The 23,496-nt window shown below is 40.2% G+C and overlaps 2 protein-coding genes and 1 long non-coding RNA gene across 3 annotated transcripts; 2 read left to right on the top strand and 1 right to left on the bottom strand.

Moving 5' to 3' along the window:
- The first annotated feature begins 1,741 nt into the window (after positions 1–1,741).
- On the top strand, positions 1,742–2,809 carry Pgls (6-phosphogluconolactonase). Its single transcript, XM_069057856.1, has 4 exons — positions 1,742–1,988; positions 2,034–2,234; positions 2,282–2,565; positions 2,617–2,809. Exons 1-4 carry the CDS (start codon positions 1,856–1,858, stop codon positions 2,716–2,718), a joined length of 720 nt encoding a protein of 239 aa, XP_068913957.1. The 5' UTR covers positions 1,742–1,855; the 3' UTR covers positions 2,719–2,809.
- LOC138137937 (calcium-binding mitochondrial carrier protein SCaMC-2-like) lies at positions 2,723–23,484 on the bottom strand. The gene is given in 8 exon segments (XM_069057552.1): positions 2,723–3,350; positions 3,352–4,005; positions 4,057–4,215; positions 19,605–19,719; positions 19,846–19,933; positions 20,504–20,627; positions 22,725–22,850; positions 23,160–23,484. Coding segments are annotated over 8 exon segments (1,617 nt in total). The 5' UTR covers positions 23,346–23,484; the 3' UTR covers positions 2,723–3,185.
- LOC138138224 (uncharacterized) lies at positions 17,661–21,190 on the top strand. Its single transcript, XR_011161991.1, has 2 exons — positions 17,661–18,275; positions 18,341–21,190. It is a non-coding gene; the product is annotated as an uncharacterized lncRNA (long non-coding RNA).
- Positions 23,485–23,496: the final 12 nt, after the last annotated feature.

Raw genomic sequence — 23,496 nt, 5'->3', positions numbered from 1 at the left:
AACGAAATCAGCTGTACAAGGTTTTCGTTGGTTCGTTGCGGTGGTGATCAAGATCTGAGGGATAAAGACCTGACTATCAGACATTCTGCGCCGTTTCCTGTGATCCGAGGTAATAAATTCTTTCGAGGTGCATTAGCCAGTTCCCGTGGGAGCGGCACGGTGGGATTCTCACGCAAGGAACAGACCTCGAGGCGGTGCGGACAAGTCGTAGATTGATTCGGCCAGGTCAGAAGTGACAGTTGTCACGTGACAGGAGCGTGGTGTCGAGGATAATGTCGAGATTTGTAGCGAAATGCCAGAAAATGGCATTTCTTTCGTCTGGAGACTTTAAAGTATCACGGGTCAAAGAGGAGCGACTGTGACAAATCAAAATGTCCCTGGGGTACGATCTGGAGTCGAGGTAAATTAATTAATCTGTACTTCACCCCCGGATTAACTCAGACATGTGTCTCCTCCTTCGAAGTATCGGACGCCCGTCATGACTGATTTAGGGTTCGATCGGTTAATTAACTGCACTTGTAAAGGGAAAAATTTATGGCGCCCCCGAGGCGAGCGATTTCAGGTGGAACCAATTTGCATCGAACAGGTATTTGTGGAGAAGCGTCCGAAAACTTTCCACCCCAACGTCAAATTGCCGAATTTCACAAATCGAATTCTTCACATTACAAAACAAACAATGAAGGAGTTGCGGTGGCGGCAGTTGCTGAAGTATTTGCTCTGGTTAGTTGCGCGAGTGGTGAATGTGAGTTTTATACAATGGTGCCAACACTCGCCGCCTCTTTAGCAAAAAACTAGAGTGACGCAGTCACGTAATTCCAGAGTTGGACAACCGTGTGATGCGATTTAGGAAAAACACGGCGGTGAAAAACGCGACACCTGTCGGTCAGACCAGTCGACAGTTTAAATGACACGTTCCTGGGTGTGACGTCATCATATAATAGTGAACTGGTGAAAGAATTGAGACAGAGTGCGTGAAAGACTCGAGGAATGTAAGAATGCGAGTCTGAGAGTAGACGTCGCGACTCTCCTCTCCACTCTTGTTGTGTCGCCGTCCTGCGGCTCGTGCAGACAAGGACCACTCGCCCTCACCCTCTCGAAAGTTTTCCGCGCGCTTGTTGTTCCTTCACATCTCCGAGTGACGCGCGATTTCATAGTTCTCTCAACTTTAATTGCTTCCCGTTGGTGTCGTCGCTGAGTTTTCGGGGCGAGTTTCGCATCGACTTTCCGGAGCAACCGGCATCGACGACCAACTTTTATTCAACTATGATGGAAGGAAGACGTGGATGTGGCAGGGCGAGCGCATTGCGAACGGAATATTAAAATTGTGATTATGCGAGGCTGACGGTGTTGTTCGCGCGATGACTTCCAAGGAGGTGCCAAAAAGTTGTGCGTGCAGCACTCGGAGACGTCATTAAAACCGTTATTTCTGAAAGGGGAGGGTTGTTAGTATGGAGGGCTCGGAGTGAGTCACCTTTGTCAAGGGGATTTGGGTCAGAAAAAGTCGTATTTAGTGACGTGCAGCGACGCAGCAACCTTAAAAGGGTCTTTTGCAAAGGTAAAAGAAACACAGCCATTTTGAAGCCGTTTTTTGTCCCCGAACAACCTTGAAACTTCATCAGAATTTAATAAACGCCTCCGCCCCCAAACCCAATCTCGGAATTAAATTTCGGCCATCAGTTGGTTAAAAAAAATAATTTCACAGCGCCACGCCCCCAGTTTAATCAAAACAAGAAAACAAGACGCATTATCGCTCTGTCTCGCTCGCACTCTGCTATCAGCCACATCTATCGTGACTCTGCAAGGTCGCGGTGTATGCGGTGTGCACGTTTTCGTTCTGCGAGAGCATCCCTTCAGCATGGCCACCCCCGAGAAGTCGATCAAGGTTGTAAAAGACCGAGACGAAGTGGTAGCGCAGTTGGCAGACTTGATCAAACAAGTTTCGGATGAAAAAACGGCGAGCCAGGGGGTCTTCAACATCGGAGTGTCCGGTAAGTGGCGCGACGAGGTCAGTACGGTGATTAACGCTTGAGAAGGGGGCTCTTTGGTGGGTTTCCTGAAGGAAGGCTTACCTAAAATCCAGACGGACTTCAGCAAATGGCGCGTGTTCTTCTGCGACGAGCGAGTGGTCCCGGAGGATAGTCCGGACTCCACGTTCGGCCAGTACAAGCAGCATCTGGTGGGAAGAGTGGGCTTGAAGGAAAACCAATTTGTCAGGATAAAAGAGGGCATTTCTGGTAGGCGACCACTTGTTGAATGACAGGCATTACAGGTAGCGTTTTAGCCGACGCCGCGGCCGAGGACTACTCCCGACAGATGGCGCGGCATTTCCCGCAAGGTGCGCTCCCCAAATTTGACATGTTGCTGCTGGGGATGGGCCCCGATGGGCACACTTGCTCTCTATTTCCCGGACACAAGCTCCTGGAGGAGAAGGACAAGTGGGTGGCGGCGATTACAGATTCACCCAAACCGCCACCGTCCAGAATCACGTTGACTTTTCCCGTGATCAACAACGCCCTCTATTGTGTGTTTGCCGCTTGCGGTAAAGAGAAAGCCGACATGGTGAAAGTGAGCACTGTAGCATTTACCAATTTCTTGCGACCAATTTGTCTTTTTTAGAGAATTCTCGTCGATGAGGAGGATCTACCCGCCACAAGAGTGAGAGCTAGTGGCAGTACAGTGTGGATTTTGGACCGGGAGGCTGGGCAGGCAAAGTTGTAATAAATTTGAAATTTTCAAGTTTATATTATATAAATACAATACAGGAGGTATAATAAATACCTAATTTATTAAAATATTAAGTACATCACAATCTTCCTTTTCTTTTAATAATCTCAATCGTGGAAAATACATAGTATCATATTAAAATTGTCATTTATTAACAGAATCATGCCTTCTTTGGTAGAATCAACAACATCGAGAACGTGGAGACTTTAAAACTTACATAATGTGTCAAAGAAGCCACATGAGCGTCAAGAGATGAAACTTGTTTCGAAGATAATAAATTAACGGTCGACGTTTAACACAACTGTTAAAGCCTATTCAAGTATTCTTACAGTAACAACCTGTACAAATAAATAGACTAAGCAATACGAATTGCCGGAGTTATCTTTTGCCCGCGCACCAGACAAAACGAGAGGGAATTTTATAATTAATAATAAATAATTTGTTCCTAAAATGCTCCTGCATCACGTCATGTTCACCCCGAGTAGTCTACTGGAATACTCGTAGACGACGTAGCTGATGCTCACCGCCGGCATCACTTTGATGAAGTTGGGCGTTATGCCCCGGTACAGGCCCAGGACGCCCTCTTTTTTCAGTATCGTCCTGAAGACGCCCGTCATCGTAATCGCAGCGGGGTCCACCGTGGGATGCGCCACTGCAACAGAAACCGCCAGTCAAAACCGCGTCGCTTCGAAGCGTCGCACTCGACTCACCTTGTGCTTGCAATCTCGTCCGCACCAGCGCCAGTGGATAAGAACACATTTGACCTAAAGTACTGGAGACGCTCCCGCACGCCAGCAACATCCAGAAACTGGGCTGCTCCAGGTTGGAGTGCGTCTTCAAATATTTCTTCTTCAACGTTTCGTACACAGCCAAGTCGATACCGGCGTACGGTATAATACCCAAAATATTCGGAATGTAACCCCTATAAAAACTACCGAGCCCCTCGACGCGGTATATCTTGAACGCCGCATCCATGATGCTTTTGTACTGTCCGGTTTTGCGCAGCGCCAGCCTCGTCTTCATCACTTCGAGGGGGTAGATGGCGGTCTGACTAATGCCGCCGGCTAGCGCCCCCGCGCAGAACCGCTCGTAAATGCTGAGTCCCGTTTTGGAGTCCCCTTTGATCAGTCGTTTGATTTGCTCGTAGGCGGCGAACTTGATCGCCGATTCGGGGGCGATCTTCAGGACGTTGATGCCGTTGCCTCGCCACAGCCCGTTCACGCCGCCCTCTTTCAGCATGTTGTGGAAGCAGTCTCCTATTCTTTGCTTGTCGGGCTGGACCTACGACCCACAATTACCAATCTGTTGAGGCACGAGACGCGATTTTCTTACCTGAAGGAATACTTTGAGTCGGTCGAGAGGGGCGGTACAGGTCCTGGAGACGGCTCCGGCGATGCCGCCCGCCGCTAAATGCCTCCACCACATACCCGTTTGCATTTCACTTTGCGTGAAATCATCGGGAACGTTCATGTCCTCGCCGATGTCCAGGTACTGCAAATGAGACACTTGTTTAAACTGGGCCCCATTCACGGGGGTGCAAGTCGCTACTTTGCAACGGGGAGTGTGCGAATTGAACGCAGCGAACACACCGAGATCCATTGCTAGCAAAAGTAGTCTTTTACTGCTAAAATCGTTGATGAAAGATTGACACATTTGGTTTTGACAAGTGACTTTTGATAATGTCAAAGGGGGGTCCACGAAAATTAACACCAATTCTTTTGACACCACTAATTTCAACTACAAACCCAAAATACTCAATAAACTCGACGTTTACACAATCCCATCCCGAAACACTTTGATTCTCATCGGACATTTTTGAAAAGTGCCATTACTTGGTTACTAGTGACTTTCACGAGTCAAAGTTGTTGGTTGGTAACTAATTCATCCAACAATTTTCGGACGATTCATTCTAATTAATAATTTATTTGTGACCATTTTTTCGGTGATTGTCGTAAGTAGTTTATATTAATTTTGTAGATTATCGCTTGGAAATTCCTGAATCGTCAAAAGTGACTAATACGGCTTCACGGATACCACCACAATAAACAAGCATGGAACACAAAACGAGAACGATGCCTGTAATTCCCGTTAATGATAAGCGATAGTGTCATTATCGTTAATAATACTGCTCAGACAACTTTATCTGTTGATAAGAATTGTGGAAACTGAAAAATCAAAAACTTTATTTTCTAGGGATTTTTTCTGTCCAAATTCCAGGTAAATGTCTGTTCGATTTTGGTGATAAAAAGTGTCGCGGTCGGTGAAACATTATCAAAAACAAACACAAGTGAACAACAAATATTTAACTTGAACCGTTTTGATAACAGCCCACAAAGGAGACGACCTAATTTGTCACATTTTTGGGAGTTGATTAACCTGCGATTAAATTCACACCTCTCGTGAGATCGCAACGAAACAACGAAAGGTGAATTTGCAAGCTTTCTCGCCAATCTTTCAACCGCTCTAGTAATTCTTTAACATTTATCGCTGCTAGCAACAATTCTCTCGATTGCATCATCGAACGCCGAGCTTGAGGAGTCTAGCAATGCGATAGACAGACAATTCTTCCACCAATTGTATTCTACAACCTTTCTATTGTTCTGTGGATTTTTCCCGTAGAGCTTATCTCGAGCATCGTCATTTTAATAAACCGCTTTGATTGCAGGATGTGGATGTGCAAGGTTGTCGTGTCTACAACCCACAAAAACGACAATCACGATGACAGTTCGGCTTTGCTTTACGTGGCCGGGAGAAAAAATGCGACAGGTTGGGCCGCTCGAACTGTTACCACCAGGAACAAAAAGACTAGACGTTTTTTGTGCGATTTTAAACGGGGCCAGATCACGGAAAAATCGTTGAATAATCGAGTGCGACTGGATGGACCACAAGTGGACAAGTAGAGGTTATCAGTATGTTAGATAACATTCGGAGCAAAATACGAGCATCAATGGGGTCTGGAAATCACTTGAACGGTCCGGTATTTATCAAGCGTGACGTCACAGTGACGCGAAAAGTGATGTAATCACGCTTCCGCGCTGCATCTACTTAAGCGGTCTTAACTGAGAACTGTGACGTCACAGACGTCCGTGAAAACCGAGAAAATAGGATCAGGTGGATTATCGCCACCGGCTAGAGGTGTTGTTGCGCCATGTTACACAACTCCCACTCGCCAAATCTGGAACATGGATTGGAATTGGCGGTACTCCGCCCTTATCGCCTTATCTGGTACTTAGACGATAAGCTTTGTGCACTGATCCCACCGCCCCAACTTCCTGTCTTTTAGGGGCAAAATCGCGACGCTTTCACATTCCAACCGATCGCCTAACAATCTCCGAACCTTGAAAGAATTTTGCAAGCCAGACCCTGAATCACCGTGACTCGCGCGAAATTCTCGCGATCATTTATTTCATCTTCGCTTTCTCCTCGGCAATTTCGCGCGCGTAAATTCAGCGTGGCGGCCACGTGTGACGCGCCATTACGTCAAGCCTACCTTCATCAGTTCCTTAAAGAGGTAAATGCAGTCCTCCAGGACGTCCGGGATGGACGCCGGTGCGAGTTCTTGCTCGTACATGGCGTGTTTATCACAATTATCGCTTAATTCAACTAAACTATCACTCGATTGCAGCCGCACGGTCACTTTATAATTGGCACATTCCCTTTCCTAACAGCTGCACGCTGCGAGTCACCACCGACACCAACTGACAGCTGCTGAAGTATCACTGAACGGGCCAATGCGGTACGCGCGTAGATATCTGACTGTGAAGAGGTGGGGGCAGAACACGAGGAGCTTTGATTAGCGAGATCAGGGTCTGGGACGGACAAAAATGCACTTTGAGACACCTATCTTATCGGCGAAGAGTAATTGTTTCTTGGTGAAATTCAGCTTGGGGGCGGTGATCGGACCGAGTATTTTTTTTATCTTTTTGAGACAAGAAGACGGCCAATCAGGGGCTCCTCACGAGACACACACATACTTACGCTTGATAAAAAAAGTAACCTTCGGACTAGGATCGAGTCATTTTCATCGTAAAGTGTTAATAAAGTAAACGAAAGTTTGGTAAACCGAGATTAAAGGTAGCGCCGGAAAAACAAACAAATTTCTACGTAAATCAAGGGCGCAGGACCTGTATGGTGCCCCTGGTATATCTCCGAAAGAGTTGTTAATTAAATTCCCGGAAGAGTTTTGCATTTTGACTTGGCTTAAGTAGGGTCCAGGTAGACAATGTAGCTACTTTAGAAGCAGATGTTTGGCTGGAAGATAATCTTCTGACCTTGTTTCCGTTATCGAACGTAAAAATATTGAAGGGGAGGTGTTACCGACTGACCGAGTCGAGATCAATAAAGGACGTAGTAATAACAATTATTTTTAGATAATGAACAAAGTACGAAGCATGCGACATTATCTGACCGGATACTATTCGCAAGTAATCGCAAATTCTGACGACCTGTTTATCGTCGAGTTTTGTAAGAGGTGAAATTTCTATTGTTTTCTACTCAGAAATGCAGGATTTGGAATGGTTTATTTAGAAGCGAAACAAAGTCAAGGTCTTTTCTACTCACAACTCGTGCCAAAACGCACCTCGAAAATTTCGAAAATTCAAATCGCCACTTGCAAAGTTCAGTTTATTTGGGTAAATGTCAAATTTTTATCATATTGGTTTGCGAGTTCTTTCTTCTTCATTAAACGTTGGCATTTGCGTATGTAAATGCTAATTACGCTGGAACAACTTTGATCGGTCGGATGCTTGAATGACAGACAAAATATCGCATATCGTTCTAAAATTAAAAAATGTGAAGATAATAAACCAGTGAATGTGCATTAATTATACATTCTGGAGGCACCGATTACTCCAACAATTAAGCTTTCACAAACTTCTTGCTGCTTTGAAAAATATTCCAACAATTCTTGGATAATGCCTCCAGAAATACTATGTTGTTTGTTGTTATCAAATTCGAAGACTTTGATTTTGGGATTTCCTAGAATATAACAAAAATTTCAACGGATAAGGGACTGTGGAAAACAACATTTTTGAAAACACTACACAATCTTGTTTGTCTGGTCAGTTTCGGCAAAACCTCTCTTCGTCATTGTTGTTAGTGCAACACATGTGCGCCACATGATGTTTTCAGAAGTTTTATTTTCCATTGCCGCTCCGTATCTTTCTTGTTGATCACATTGTATATTCTAAACTATCGTATAAATTATAAATTCAAAAAACATTTCAAATGTCAAAAACAAAATTGTATTGGTTAAGTTGGTTATGCACTAGTTATTTTTATGTATTTGTCAGGTTGGTATCTAGGATTTTTCATATTTATTATCGGGTTACTTTGAGTTGGCAATAAAAATACGGTGACTTTTTTGCGTCCCTCTTGGCTAAATTGGTCACATAACCGGAAGTGACGTGATTTGATAAATCGCCGAAAATTAGGTTATGTGTGATGTGTGGCAACGGTTTATTAAAAAATCAGGAATTTTTTAAAAACAAACAAGTTAGAGCGGGGAATAGTTATTTATGCAACGAGTTTCTGTGTAAATTGGGCTTTTCTAATTGCCCGAGGAACAAGATTAAAACACGAGCGTAACGAGGGTTTTAAGGCCTCGAGAACAATTAGAAAAGCCCAATTTACCCAGAAACGAGTTGCATACAAAATGTTATTGTTTGAAAGGACGTCCCTGAAGCTTCCAAATCTTTTAAAAATGGTTTCGCATTTGCTTTTGACAGTTTTGAAAAATTTTTCAAGACCTGTCATTAATGTAACGTTCAATGTGTTGTCTAGGACAACGGTTCGTTATCTGCTTATTTTGCTTTAGGGCAGTTAAGAGGCAGTTTACAAAGGAGAAAAATGAGAATTTATGACAGTTGAAAACAATAAAAGTCATTTAATTTAAAGGTACAGCTCCAAATGACTCCAATTATAAATAAAAGATTACAAAAACCAAGACGTTTAAATTAAAATAAGTACATTCGATGGATAAATAAAACTGGGACAAAAATGACAATCACATAAGTCAAAATTTACAAATTTGCATCATTTAATTACGGCTTTATCACAAATAGGTTAACTTTGGTATGACATATTATATAGACACTGACAAATATATTGACAATTCAATAGTCTGATTTACATAGATTAAATTTTAAGTGTCCCAGTTTTATTTGTTCATTGACCGTACAATTCACAGTCTTGCCAATTTCAAGTAAAATTTGTTATTGCAAACTCAAACAGTAAATGTTGCTGCTCATGCGGTAGTTACGTCGACAAACTGGGGTGGTTTTATTGAGAAGAGGGTGATAACAAATTATTGTTTTATTTGGACGTTTCCTTAGACAGGGTTCCTATAAATGTAGTCGGCTGTGATTTATTTGCCGCGTTTGTGGATCTGTAAATTTAACAGCTCACACTTGTCACTTTGATGTTTTCATTATCAATCATTTTTCAAAGTATTCAAAGGTATTCTGGGTTAGTCAACAAAGTAAAAGAAGTTTTCAAGACTGTCTGATATACCTAAACCCAAACCTTTTTTCACTGCAGACGTTATTAAGTTGTCAGATTTCTTAGGTGCTGAATTTCGCTACCAAAACATAACCTACATTTATTTTATTTCTAAATTTGACGTTATAGCATACTCTAGATTTTTTTTTTCGAAGTACATATACAGCTTGTCCCAGAATTGCGGTCCACCTATACCTACTTGTTAACTTTTGCTTGTAAAACTACAGCGTGATCAAAAATGACTGTCTGAGTTGGCAGTATTGATTTTTACTTTTAAATGGTATAACTGGAATAACTTCCGGTTGTTGACGACTTCACACTGACAGTTGACACTTCAAGTTGTTTCTTTGTGATCTTCGTAGCGTTGATTTTTATACATTCATAACCTACAATTCTGTCGCCGTTAATTTCACGTAAAATATCTGTCGAAAGACGTAGGTATCCAGCTGCAGTATTACAAACAGCCGAATAACAAAATCCTCTTAATTGTATGTATTGCCAACTCAAACAGTCCTTTTTGATCAACCGGTATATTCCACTTACCAATTCTTGTTACAGAACTGCACCGAATTTTTTGCCTTCTGGATAGTTTTATGGGCTTTGTCTTTATAAAAACTTGTAAAGAAAATAATCGACCATTTTCTTTACCAGATGGGACGCCAACGACGAGATAACCAACTAATTAATGGCATTCCCACGCCTCACCTTTTATCCTTCAATTTTATCATAGTCTATTAAATTTAATGACTAGATAGATAGAAAATGAAAAAAGAAATTGCACCATCATACTCATATAAAGTTGTCTAGAATGTGAGTCGTCAAAATTTGCCTAAAAATTTATCAGTGAAATTGCTGACAACGAAATTTATTTGTCACAAATTTCCTTGATTATCTTAAAAATCGAGATTATCTAGAAACAACAACAATAAAAACCAAATTCTTTAATGACGGTTGCTTCGTTGTAATTTGTTGTCTGTTGTTCTGCTGCTTTACATCGGTATCGATTTCCATAAAAAGCAGAATTTAATAAACACGAGAGTATCTGAACGGTCGCCGGGTCGTTTTGCCGATAAGCTCGAACGTCTTAGATTACTCCAGTGGTGGTCAAAGTTGATCGAAATCGGACCCAGTCCAGGTCGCGGCACGCAGAATGCTCGACAATATCATTTCCATTTGTTTACTCATCCGAAACTGACGTAACCGTTATCAAATTACAATATTAAGAATTTGCGCGGCGAATTTTCTCTCCCAATTCCGGCCGGTAATTACTCATGAAGTGCAAAGGAAATGGACGATTGATCCTGACAGCGTTCGTTTGGGGGCTCGTCTCTCATCGCTGTCAACAGACCACTTTGTCAATTTGCAGCTTTTGATATCGCGCTCGCTGCGATGATAACGAACCAATCGATGACCGCCAACCCTTCTTCTTCGGCGCCGGACCCCCATTACACCCCCATTTACGTGGGACCGCCGCGGTGACGCGCTGGACCTAGTTTACACCCTTGTGACGCGCCGCCCAAGTTTAATCGAGAACCGACGTCACGGGCTACGCTTCCACGTTCCGGACTATTCGGGAAAATTGCCCAATTACGAATTCAAGCTTCAATTTAACACGTCATTCTCAATAAACTAGATCAAACATAATTCGACGGAAAATTCCCCACCAGCCGCGAATTTATTGCTCCAATAAACGAATTCAACGCAGTTGTTGACCCACAGTGGAAATGTAATCAGCTGATTAAACAGGAACGTCGTCGAGAAGACGTTTACAATTTTTTAATCGGGGTTTTTGCCATCGAGACCTTGTGGGCTCGCGTCGAGGCACATGGCAATAATCCGACCAGACAAGGTCGCAAAATGCACTCCAATCGTTACCGGCCAGACAGACGATCAATAAACATATTGCAAGAGTGGAAAGGCAATCCTGCGTTTTTATTTTGGCATAAATGTCAAAAGCGTCTGACCGCATCAAGCTGTGACACACGCTACATTTTAAAAACAAATGTTTGAGTTTATTCTGATACACACCGTCCGGTAAATTAAGCTGCGACACACTTTTCTCGAGCTTTCAAAGAAAAGAATTCTGGTTTTCATAGCAAAACGGTTGCAACGAACAAAGTTACGACACCGTTTTCTCTAATTTATTGCTAGCGTAAACACTGCATCTTTCTTTTGAGACAAATGCCAAAAGTGCCTCGCAGAATCAAGTTACGACGTGTGTTTCTTGAGATTATCAAGTATGTACTGTCGCGAGCAATAAATTTTGGTCGTCAATGTCATTTCAAAATTTGGTTAATTGTCACTAATTTCAAAAATTTCCCTGCCTGATTATGCCCACGTCAACAAAGTGTCAAAAAATTGAGAAAAAAAAATGACAACTAATGTCATACGACATGATAGGTTATGATATTTGCGACTGTTTTACAATGGAGCATTTTCAATTGCGTCAAAGAATGACCTTGATGACCAAAATTTATTGCTCGCGACTGTACATACAAATAAGATTTTGACATAAATGTCAAAAAACAATCTCAAAGAACTAAGTTGTGACGCATAAGGATAAGACAACTTTTGAATTTTTATTTTGACACAAATGACCAAAGCGTATAATCGAAACAAGCTACGACACACTTCAGAAGTATTCATTTTGTCGCAAATGTCAAAAATCGCCAGACCGAATAATCAAGTTAGTGTGTACGGTTCGTTGGTTTTATATCCAAAAGGTAAACTCTTATTTTTGTTTTGAAATAAATGTCAACAACGTCTCAGTAAATTAAGCTACGACACAATTTCCTGTAAAGCAAAAGTCTTTACTTTGCTGCAGACGTCAAAAAAGGTCACAGCAACGTTACGATATAACTTTTCCGCAATTTTAAAAGTAAAAGAAGCGTCTCAGTGAATTAAGCTACGAGTCTTTTTTTCTGACAATTCCTACATTTTATGTTTGGCACAAAGGTCAACAGTCTCCCAGTAAAATAAGCTACGACACAATTTTCTACACTTCTTCAAGCCCAAATCCTTGTTTTGACCCAAATAACAAAAACCGCCATAAAGAATCAAGTTACGACACACTTTTTGCGCAAAATTGTAAGTGAAAGGCAATATCTGTCTTTTACATTTGCTGAAAAATTTCAAGAGTTCCACTAAATCAAGATACGACATATTTTTCTCCAAGCGTCTCACTGAGCTAAGTTACGACACACTTTTGCTAGTTTTTAAAGAACAATTTTGTAATGCCAAATAATGTACCAAAAATATAACGAACTAGATTACGACGTACTTTTTACCTTACCATTTTTATTTTGAAAAAAACTTTGAAAAACGTCTGCTGCATTAAACTGCAACACATTTTTTTTTGCATTTTATTTTGATACGAAGGTCAAAACAGTTCTGTGAATTAAGCTCCGACATAGTTCTTTCGTACTTCCAAAGCATACATTTTTGCTTTGACACAAATGTCAAAAACACAACAAACCAAATTGCGACATAATTTTCGCTAGATTTTAAAAACGAAACCTCTACTAATTTACTTTGACACAACTGTCAAAAGCGTCTAGCTCATAATCTCATTTTTTTTATATTTGACACAAACGGCAACGCCCTGTAAATCAAGCTACGACACACTTTTTTCTAGTTTTTATTTTGACTGAAATGACAAACGGTCTCGTAGAATCAAGTTACGACGTACTTTTCTTTATTTTTTGTAAGTTACGGCAACATTTGCATTTTCATTTTGACGCAAATGTCCAAACCGCCCCACTAAAGCAAGCTACGACACACTTTGTCGGCCTTTTAAAGCACAAATCGTTGTTGACTGTCAAAAACCGTCAAAACAAACGAAATTACGACAAACGCGTCTTTATTTTGACACAACTGTCAAAAGCGTTCAGGGAATTAATCTGTCACACATCGACGACAATCTTGTACTATTCCGGACACGGAATCTTGGCCATAACTGACATTTAACTGACAAATATGTGTGAACTGGCCTTTATTGAATATAACCCAACTTTTGACTCGATAATGCAATTTCCTTGCTTTTTTGATGTCAGAATAAAAACTTCAAAGTGATTTTTAATAATTGTCATTTATTAATGACGCTAATGATTGGTTTACATCATTTTTTTTAGAAATGTCAAAAAAATGTTGCCCAAGATTCCATGTCCGGAATAGTACGTTTCGTAATTAACACATCGAATGTCATTGTCATTGGAACGAGCAGCGATAAGAAATGTCATTTGAGTGTTATTAATTAAATTAAGCGGCGACAGTCTTTCAATTTTTACAAATAAATCAGTTCACACCTTGTCGGCAACGTCACGATCTACATCTTTCATAAAATAATTACAGAGGTCTACGTATGTGTTATTAATAAGTATTTTCAATATTTGCCAATTAATTAAAGGATGTTATCAATAGATATTTTTTTTCTGTAGAGGCAAGGTGTCTAATGAAATTGTACATGGTTTACAGATGGTACCGACGCCGATCCAACACTAATAAGCAATTTTATTAGCACCGACGTCTATAATTCGATCCATTAATATTTCACAAACATTTACTTATTTAATTTATCGAACGCCACCGTCTGCTAATCAATACTTAAACAAGAAATATCATTCGATTGACCCAAAAATATAACGTCCGTGACAATGACACTTGATTATCCTTTTTTCTTCGGCACACGCGAGGTTATTCAATCTGCCCGTTCATGGACGTCTCATGTAATTCACTTGTTGCTTGTTTTTATTCCGTGCAATTTCTATTTGTTCGCAGATTACTAAATTACATGATTGTGCGCTGATTGAACAATATTTGCAATTTCATTATTTTAAATCGCTTAAAGCCGGTCGTAAACTGAGACAATATTTGGCCGGATTCGACAAACAAAAATCTCCGTCGAGCTATTCTCGAATTTCGAACAGCGAAAATTTTCCCGTCGATCGATAAATAAACCGATCATTTTAACGTCCAGAAATGAAGCGGCTTACCACAAATAAAACTCTGGCTTACAAAATATTCTCCGTAAATTCCAGAACACACCGAAAATAATTTGCCGGTGATTTTCCGCGAGACTGAGTCAATCATATGCAATTTATTGTTTCGAGGATCTGGTCCAATCGAGACAAGTTAACAAATCATTTTGTTTAACGATGCTGCAAGTGTGACTCGTCGACGCGGCTCAAGACGGTCACCAGTGACCTTTGGTCCATCTTTCAAGCATGGTAAATTTTTTGGGGAATTTTATTTTCGACTTTGGTTAAATTTAGCTCGGTCCTGGCCGTCAACAGTTACTCAATCCCTGGCGCTTGTTAATTTCTGAATATTATTTACCGACCAGGTAAGAACTTCGCCAATCCACTTAAGCCCTCGAGCAACTCGCGTTAACCGCGCGGATTACCTAAGACTCCTATGGCTAAATTTAAACCCTGGTGTCCCTCGTTGTCAGTCAAAACCCAATTTATCGCTTGTCTGATCAAGTCTATATTTATTGGTCTGCTGCCGATGTTATCTTATCGAATCATCTGTTCGCGATGTGAACATTATAAATAGACGGTGCACCCGAAATTACCAAGGTTTCGGTCGGCAAGGATCGTTGCTGGGGTACAAGATGCAATGGTGTTTTCTAAATTTTTTTACACGAACGATATCGTAGGTTATCGGCGTCTGACACACTAATCTTGGGTTCCGAGCGAGTTTCTTGACATCTCACCAGCGAAAGCGCTCGCCACTGGACGACTGGACGTTGTTATCTCCTCTCTCCAAAAATTTCCTCAGATCTGGCTGGGACTGGGATCGGGAGCCGGTGCAAATTTCAAGGATGGGGGAGGACTCGAGGTCTGTAAAAGTCCAAAAGATGATTGGCAAAGTGATTGAAATCGGCGAGCGTGTCCGAGGTCATCTGTTGATTGGATGCTTTTAAATCGAAATCGGTACCGTCAAAAGGAAAAAAACAATCCGAGTAATTGGGCGGTGATGCTTGCTTTGACCTTTGGTGCAGTTTCTAAACGGGCTGAAAGCAACTCGTTTCCACTTGGATTTATATTTGCAAAATTTGCAATTTTATAGCTCGGAAAAATTTTGTATCGTCAAAGAATAGCAAGATACGAATAAATTGATTTTGCACAATTCTTGAACCTTCAACTTTCGTTGTAAATAAATATTATGATTTTCAAACGCTGTTGAACAGTATTTGGACTCGTCTGTTCCAAAGGTTGCAATTTTCAAGGTCATAAAATTTCAAAATTCCCCAAAAATATTGGAAAAAAAGGGGATTGGCAATATTTGGAGACTATCGACGACCATGTGACACGTAGTACGAAAACAATAGTCTCGTGTTGTGGTCTTCGATAACCTATCACCTCCCTTGACATTCTGACTTGGCTGAGCGAGTGATTTGATTCAGACTTTTCCACGAATTAAAAAAATATAAATAAATGTAAAAGCTGCGACCACCGTGACACAATAAATTGTTGGATGTGGCAAAAGTCCACCGGGAACGCGGAAGTCGTTAAAGTGAGACTGTTGCGTTCTTGGATTTTTCGGACAAAATGTATTTCAAGCAGAAGTTATGATTTGAACGGCCTCTACCTAATTGTTCGTTAGTTTGTTGGACTAAATATGTCCCCAAATGAAACAGGTTCAAGTGTTTGAACTGTTTTTCTTCAAAAATAACGTGTTTTATTTTTGTGAAACTAAGATAGTACAGTCAGAAAAAATATTTTGTGAGTGCATCATGACCTTCGTATGGCGCCGGATTATGAAATTAGTTTCATTTATTCTGTTGGGAGCGATGCAAACAACTGGGACAAAATATATTTAATTCAAAAACTTACAGAATTATAATACATATCTATTTTATTTGTTAATGATTACTATAAGCGTAAAATGAGTTTGAAAAAATGGGTCAACATTTTAGCATAACCATATTCGAGATATTTGCATAGAAAAGAGAAATTCTGTTCTGCGGTTTAGTCCGATGAAATAAAATTTAGAGCACGGGTGTTCATGTATCCTCAAAGTGGGCGCTGAAGTCTCGATTTTCTGTTTAAATCTAACCTCACTTTTTGCGTTGTTTATGTTTTTACTCTGCAGACTGACGAGTGGTGCGTTCACAATCGACTTTTCAACGCCAACTTTGAGAATAAATTCAAATGGACACCCGATATAATCCAGTCATTTTATCAGTTTTTTGTAATTTATTGTTTTTTCTTTATTTTTAATTTCTGATTTGAAAATTTGTTTTGGATAGAAGTCTCATAATTGTGTAGATAGAAATACCATAACTAATAAAACCTGTATGTGTTTCTTACCAATCAATATCAGTTTTTGTCACATGTAGGTAATTTTTATATGCAAAAATAAGATATTTTCAGTACCTACATTTATTTATGTACATATTATGTAATTTAAAAAATTCTAACAAATCCCAAAAATAAATCAAAATACATAATCTGAAAATTATTCTAAGTTTATCTCCCCGATCAAAGTGTCAATTGATAAAAACACAATTGTGTCTATTTTTAAAAATGATTTAATATGATGTACACAATGCAGGTTGCACCGATCTTCTAGGATCCAATGAAGCAAATTTTATTTTTCAAAAAACATTTTTACTTTTGTTAATAGAAGTGTTCTGCATTCAGTTCATTCCAGTGACGCATTCTGCACGTACCATCTATGTATAAAAATATCATAAATGCACCACCGACATGCAATCAACATCGAAAATACACTTGGCAAAAACATCCTATTTAGGCCAATTTTGGGCATTTTTAAATTTTTTTCTCCTCGTGGCCTTTAGTACAGTCGCGAGCAGTAAATTTTGATCGTCAATGTCATTCTTTGACTTAATGGAAAATGCTCCATTGTAAAACGGTCGTAAATACCATAACCTATCGTCATGTTGTATGACGTTGTCATTTTTTTGACACTTTGTTGACATGGGCATAATCAAGCAGGGAAAATTTTTAAATTTGTGACAATCTAACCAAATTTTGAAATGACATTGGCGATCAAAATGTATTGCTCGCGACTGTACATTAAATTTTTCTAACGCAGATGCGCCAATTTGTTCAAAATGAAACCACAGTTTCAGTTGTGCCAACTTGTACTATTGGGGACAAAATACTTTGGTCGTCATTCTTCTGTCACTTCAAAACAAATTAATGTAAACCAAGCATTAACGTCAAGTCAATAGTGATGACAATTTCAAATTATTGACTTTTCTTTTGTCAAAAATATGGCACCATCCACCATTCAAAAATTTAGAATCATCTCCCCTGTTTCTGGGGGATTGTCCATGGGCCAAATTGCCTTGTGGAAACCTTTTCAATTTTTCCTCCGAGGAATATCTCCTTCAGTTGTCCATTGATGAGTTTGACAGTGACAGTCGTTGACAGTAGTAAAAAATAAGGTTAACCGTCCTAATGCTTGCTTTACAACTTTATGTCAGTCAACTGACTTTGACGACCAAAGTAATTTGTCCCCAATAGTACCGCCTTCACTTACTGCACATTAATTTTAGGGATAATCATTTTTTAATCAACGTGAATCAGCTGGTGGTAGATCTATGATACGGTCTGTGCCAAAGTCAAAAAACTGCCAACACTGGATTCTAATCGATTATTACAACCGGCAATGCTGTTCGGTGGAAAATAAAAAAAGTGGGGTTATTATTACCATTAAGACATGATTAAGACAGTGGTTATGTTATCAATTTTTGATTTTGAAATTGCCAATTTGTGGGTTGGCACTCCTGAATAATTGCTGCGCCCAGTCAAAGAGTTGTCTGTTGATTCGCTTTCTTGGTTAAGATTTAGTTAAAATTTGATTTGTTTTGACTTTTGAACTGTCATATTTATTTGAATTTGAAAGTCAAGTGTCTACAGGGTTGTTTTTTACATGGCAGTTGGCTGTGATTTAGATTGGCACATTTTGACATTCGACAGCTCAGTCTTGTTATTTAGCAGTTTTGTGATTTTTCATTTTTTAAAGTGTTAATTAAGGTGTTCTGAGTTTATTAAGGCCGCAAAAGAGGTTTTTTCGAGACTGTGAGTACAGAATATAGCTTACTGAAATGAGGAGTAAACATTCTGTTCACACATTCTTACTTTAGCAACGACGAAAATGATTTATTCTCTGAAACAGGATTTATACATAATATTTATGTATTGACATTATTGGAATGGAATATTGAACATTGATTGGACTTATTTATTGTTGACGGGCACGAATCTTACAAAATATGTATGTATCCCACTTTTCTAAACGAGAAAACGTCATTAGTGACCCGTAATTAACAGATTCTTTTGACTGAAAGTGTAAATAAAGGAAAATAAACTGAAAGGTTTTTTTCCAGAATCTGATGAAATTATTGAGCTTTAATGAAATGACTGTAGCACAACCCTCAAACGTTTTGCAATCTTTAAACATTTCAAAGACCCAATACTAATTTAAACGACATTTTAAAAACAGGATGAAATTACATGTTACAGCCGCAACATTCGTCACACAAATCCACAAAAAGAGCAAACAAGTGTCTGGAACGTAACAATGTTTTTTTTTTTCTTTGAGAAAAAAACATTTGTTTTTGTGCTGTTCTTTTTTGACCATTTTTCAATTAAAATTTGATCAATCCAACAGACCAAATTTGTCGTGGGGTGATTTGATTTTATTTATTTGTCAATTTTTTAAATTAAAATTACAATGCTTTAGAGCCATTTGTTTTTAGGCAACCGAGTAATCACATCAACTTACCTTTATAATAACCCTCTACATTTTAAAAAGTCTTGAAAACTAACTTTCAGTGACAGTTCCTGCGATAACAAACAAGTTCTTCTAGACAATTAAAACTGTCGATACAATTGACATGTTAGTTTCGGTGCAACCTACGCATTGTGGCACCCCACGATGCTAATTGAAATTTATTTTATTATCGATACTTTCATGCAAACCTCAAATTCATACTTGTTGATGTTACATTGACCCCAACCGATCGAAACTGAAATTTTTCGTTCAAAAATTGCAAACTGCAACTAGTTTTTTCGTGATATTCTTCAACAACATTTTTATCTCGTCGACCTTTTCCCGACACCCACTCTACACCCCGACCATTCCCAAATTCCCTTCAATTTTCATTTTAATTTTATCCATCCGAAGAACGCACACGCTTGCCAACTACGTAAAAGCGGCTAACCTCACGTGCCTTCCTTTGCACTGTATCGGAAAAAAACAAATTTGCATCTTGCAAAAATATGACAGCAATCGCGCCCGTGCGTCACAACCGCTTATTTACCGAACCTGCGGCACAACCGTTCCGCAACGAAATTGCGCCGATCGTCTTCAATTTGTTATCAGACGGGTCAAGGTCGCAGACTCACCGTGGAGTGCCTCCAGTAGATGATCAGCTGATGAATGTCCTGACTGTTGGGGGCCAGGAGCAAGAAGTCCCTCCACTCGTCGTAGCTGATGTTCAGACTTCCGTCCTGATCCATCCTGGCAAACAAGAAAACTACATCATCCCCGTGGCGATTAAATCGACACGACAAGCTGTCCGGTGATGGAGCGCTTGGCAAACCGATCGATCGCTCTAAGAGCGCTTAGTGCAAAGCAAACACGCACCTCTGCAACAGCTTCTTCGCCTCCATCCTGTCCAGCGGGATCCCCAGGTCGCTGAAAGCCCTGATCAGCTCCTCCAGGTCGATCTTTCCTGCAACAGCAAAGACCTAACTGTCCTATTTTTATTTGGACGTCGCGATCCTGCCGACAAACTCGACGCATTTTATTTCGGTCGAGCCAAGACCAACTTTGTACCCTTCGCAGTCCTGCATTACCAGTCACTGACGAAATAAACAAACATTATTGCAAGTCAACGACTCGAAAGGTGTTTGTTTTGGTCTGTGCGATCCGAATCCCGTCTAAATATAATGAGCTTTCTTATTTTTTCAGCGGGCAAGAGCTGAGCCGAAGCCAAATAATCGGCGATTACGGTCGTCACGTTGGGTACGCGAACAAAAACCCGTGCCCGACCCACGTGCCTCAGATTAAATATTTCAAACCGCACCGATTTAGAACCAAGGACGGGGAAAAATTCGAAAAACTGGATAGCACCGGTACAATTGGCTCGTCGATGAATATTCAAAAAAAAACTGGAATAAATGAATAATCAGGAGCTGGTCGGAATCGAAAGTGAGCGACCTTTGCACCGTCGAAGTTTCCCCGAATCTTGCCATTTGCATAAACCGGTCCGGTTTGTCAACAAGACGGATCTGCGCCTCACCGTCTTTGTTCCTGTCCAGGTGGGAGAAGTGCAAGCGGAGATTCTTCTCGTGTTCCCGGACGTAGTAGATGAAGTCGGCCAAGGACAGGTCGCCGCTCTTCGACTTGGAACTTTTCAGGAATTTCTGGAAAAAGATGGACGACTCTAGTCATTGATAAAAACGTAACGTTATCGCCTAATCTCTTTGTTTGTTGGTGATATCGTAAAATATGAGCGATAGAGTAAACACGATGCATAAATTTGGATGGAACACACCGACACGGGTAAAATTAAAACAGTTAATTGGTACTTTGGCGCGTGGTATCGATAATGCTGTTGTACAAGGTTGCATTACAAAAAAATTGCAACGATAACTCGCCTGTTTGTTGACTTAGATATCGAAAACCAAACACAAGCAACACAACTAATAATAAAACAACTCGTTACATATTTCTATTTTGTTTCCAACGCAACCTTCACACACGGTGTAGCCAAATCGCAAATATTTCGCCAAAATACGACTTACTTATTTTTGGGAGACTTAACGAGGCCCGATTTGCAGACGACGAGCTTTACGTCAGGTTAATCGAATTTAAAAATGCTTTCAAATTTTCCAGAAGCAAAGGGCGAAGCGAATTGTTTTTTTTTTTATTTGTACCGAAAAGTATAATAATAAAACAAGTATAATAAGTGATTAACGATGGCTGAGATTGGTCTTTGAATTCTGGTCACATATTTGCGATTTAGTCCAACCCCTCTACTCGCCCGATTTAGCCCCTCTTTGCTCTTAAAACTGAAAGATGATGAAACAAAAAAAGTTTCTTCCAAGGAGGTCACGCAACGCTACAAAAATAATACGTTTATTGGAGTCCTGGCTGAGAAATGGAATCCTTTGAATTTTTATAGTTCTTTGCTTATATGTCAAGGACAATAAATTATGAACTACCCTCGCGTGATTATTTAATCCTGAACAATTTGACGCAATTTCTGATAAGTACAATCATTACATAAACTATTCCCTGGAAAAAATAACACAATTACTTTTAAATAATACCACGCAGTGTTTTTTTTGATAGCACAGTATTTGTATCCATAAAAAAACATTAATATGTAACATGTCAATGTCTTAATGTCGAGTAGACAAAGAGAGAACTTATTATTTCGAAAAAATAAACACCTTTAAAAATCAATTGGATTTAGAACCGGCACAAATTTCATTTGCAAACAGTGTTAACAATGCGCTAATTGTGACGTTTTCTTGCAAACTCCTCACAATGACTGTTTGAAATCAAGTTAAAAATGATTAGCACATCACACAGTCGCGAAACTGACCCATTGCGGGACTTAAATCTCAATAATCACAATTAACATTCTTAACCTTGGTCAAATCCATTTAGGTAACAGGTTTTTTAAATTGGCCCAACAACAACGTTGTTAATTAGCTCTTTGGGCTGAAAAACCGCAAAATTAGCCACGAGTTTAAAACTGTATTGCCAATTATTTTTTACTACCCGCGATGAAGGTTTCGACCTCTAGATATTTTGAAAATTGAATCTGATTTGATCCATTTTTATTAACTGCAGATACAATTATGTACTTCCCAATCTCTAAATGTCCGTTGATATTATAGACGAAAGAAGCTGATTGCTATCTTGATGATAGACAAAGTACCTAAGTACGTAATTTGATAACGATCTAGATTTTCTTGATAAGACGAAAAAAAAATGTATGAGAACAATGGAACAAAAATACATTATTGGCAATTTCTCCGTTATTTTAGTTCGTCCATTTCGCAACCTTATTTTCAAAGTCGAGTTTGACGAATCCGAACCTTGACCACCAATATTCCCCGTTTAAAAGACGATTTGTGCAATATGTGAACCAGAGTTGGCGCAAGATAACCTAGGTACTAAAATCTGAACTCGATTACAAAACACAGAGGCAATATTTTGTTGACGTTAAATAACGCAAATCAAAATAAAATAATAATAAAAATTTTACACCGTCATAAAGAATTAGGTTTTCGGCCGAAAAACATATCCGATTGTTAGATTTGAGACAAACATATTTTTCCCTAGACACGAGATTTTATGGAAGTGATAACATTTTCGAACGTCATCGCCTCCCAACGTACGGAAGGTGTGTAGCACCTCACATGCTCACGATTCCTCGTATCAGGTGTACGATTACGTGTGCCGGACCGCGGACAAAACACGTCTCTCGTCGCTTGTCAATCTTTTACCGCGGCTTTCGCTTCGTCGTCGTCCTTGAAACGAGCATTAGGCGAATTGGGTTCTTGAACTTGGAATGGTCGACTGGATCGCACTCGAAGTAACAGTGACGTCATGGCATCTTCGTCGGCCCAGGACTGCGACCAAGGAAAAATCGATTAGTCACGGTGAATCGAGCAAAGTCGCGATTTTTGCCCAAAACGGGAGCGCAGGGACTGGAGAGGCAGTTGTCGCGGTGACTAATCTGGACCGGCTACAACTGGTAATCTGGATTGGACGATTAGCTAATCCGTTGCATAATCGGGGTCACCCGGGTGGGTCGCGCCCGCACGGACCCATCGCTTTATGGGGCATAACCCGCACGTGATGCTCCCGACAACGCACTCGTAAAATCTTGTGGACTAATCCAATTAGAGTCCACTTAGTGCGGCCACTCGCAAACGTACCTCGGCGTAGTGATGGTGCACCCCGTGTTCTTTGAGGGCTTGGCTCAGGTCAAGGATGTCGATCTTCCCGTTTCCGTCTTTATCCAGCTGCGTGAAGAGCTTCCCCAGCCGTTCTTCATCTTCGAACGGGAGCTCGTGCAGGTAGTGCGGGTGCCGCGAAAACGGCTCGTCTTCGTTGTTCGGCATCTTCTCGCATTCACCACACTCTCGACGCCCACGGTACGCGGAAATTTCGCTATTTTTTACGCAAATTCCACAGACACAATGCCGCAATGCGACTTCGCGAAAACGGCATTTGACAGCTGTTTCACTATTTTTTTTTGACAAGTGTGCCGGG

The sequence above is a fragment of the Tenebrio molitor genome, chromosome 1 (genome assembly GCF_963966145.1).
Source record: "Tenebrio molitor chromosome 1, icTenMoli1.1, whole genome shotgun sequence".
Taxonomy (NCBI): Eukaryota; Metazoa; Arthropoda; class Insecta; order Coleoptera; family Tenebrionidae; genus Tenebrio; species Tenebrio molitor.
The sequence above is the reverse complement of the archived record's forward strand: the minus strand, read 5'-3'. Positions and strand labels throughout refer to the sequence as shown.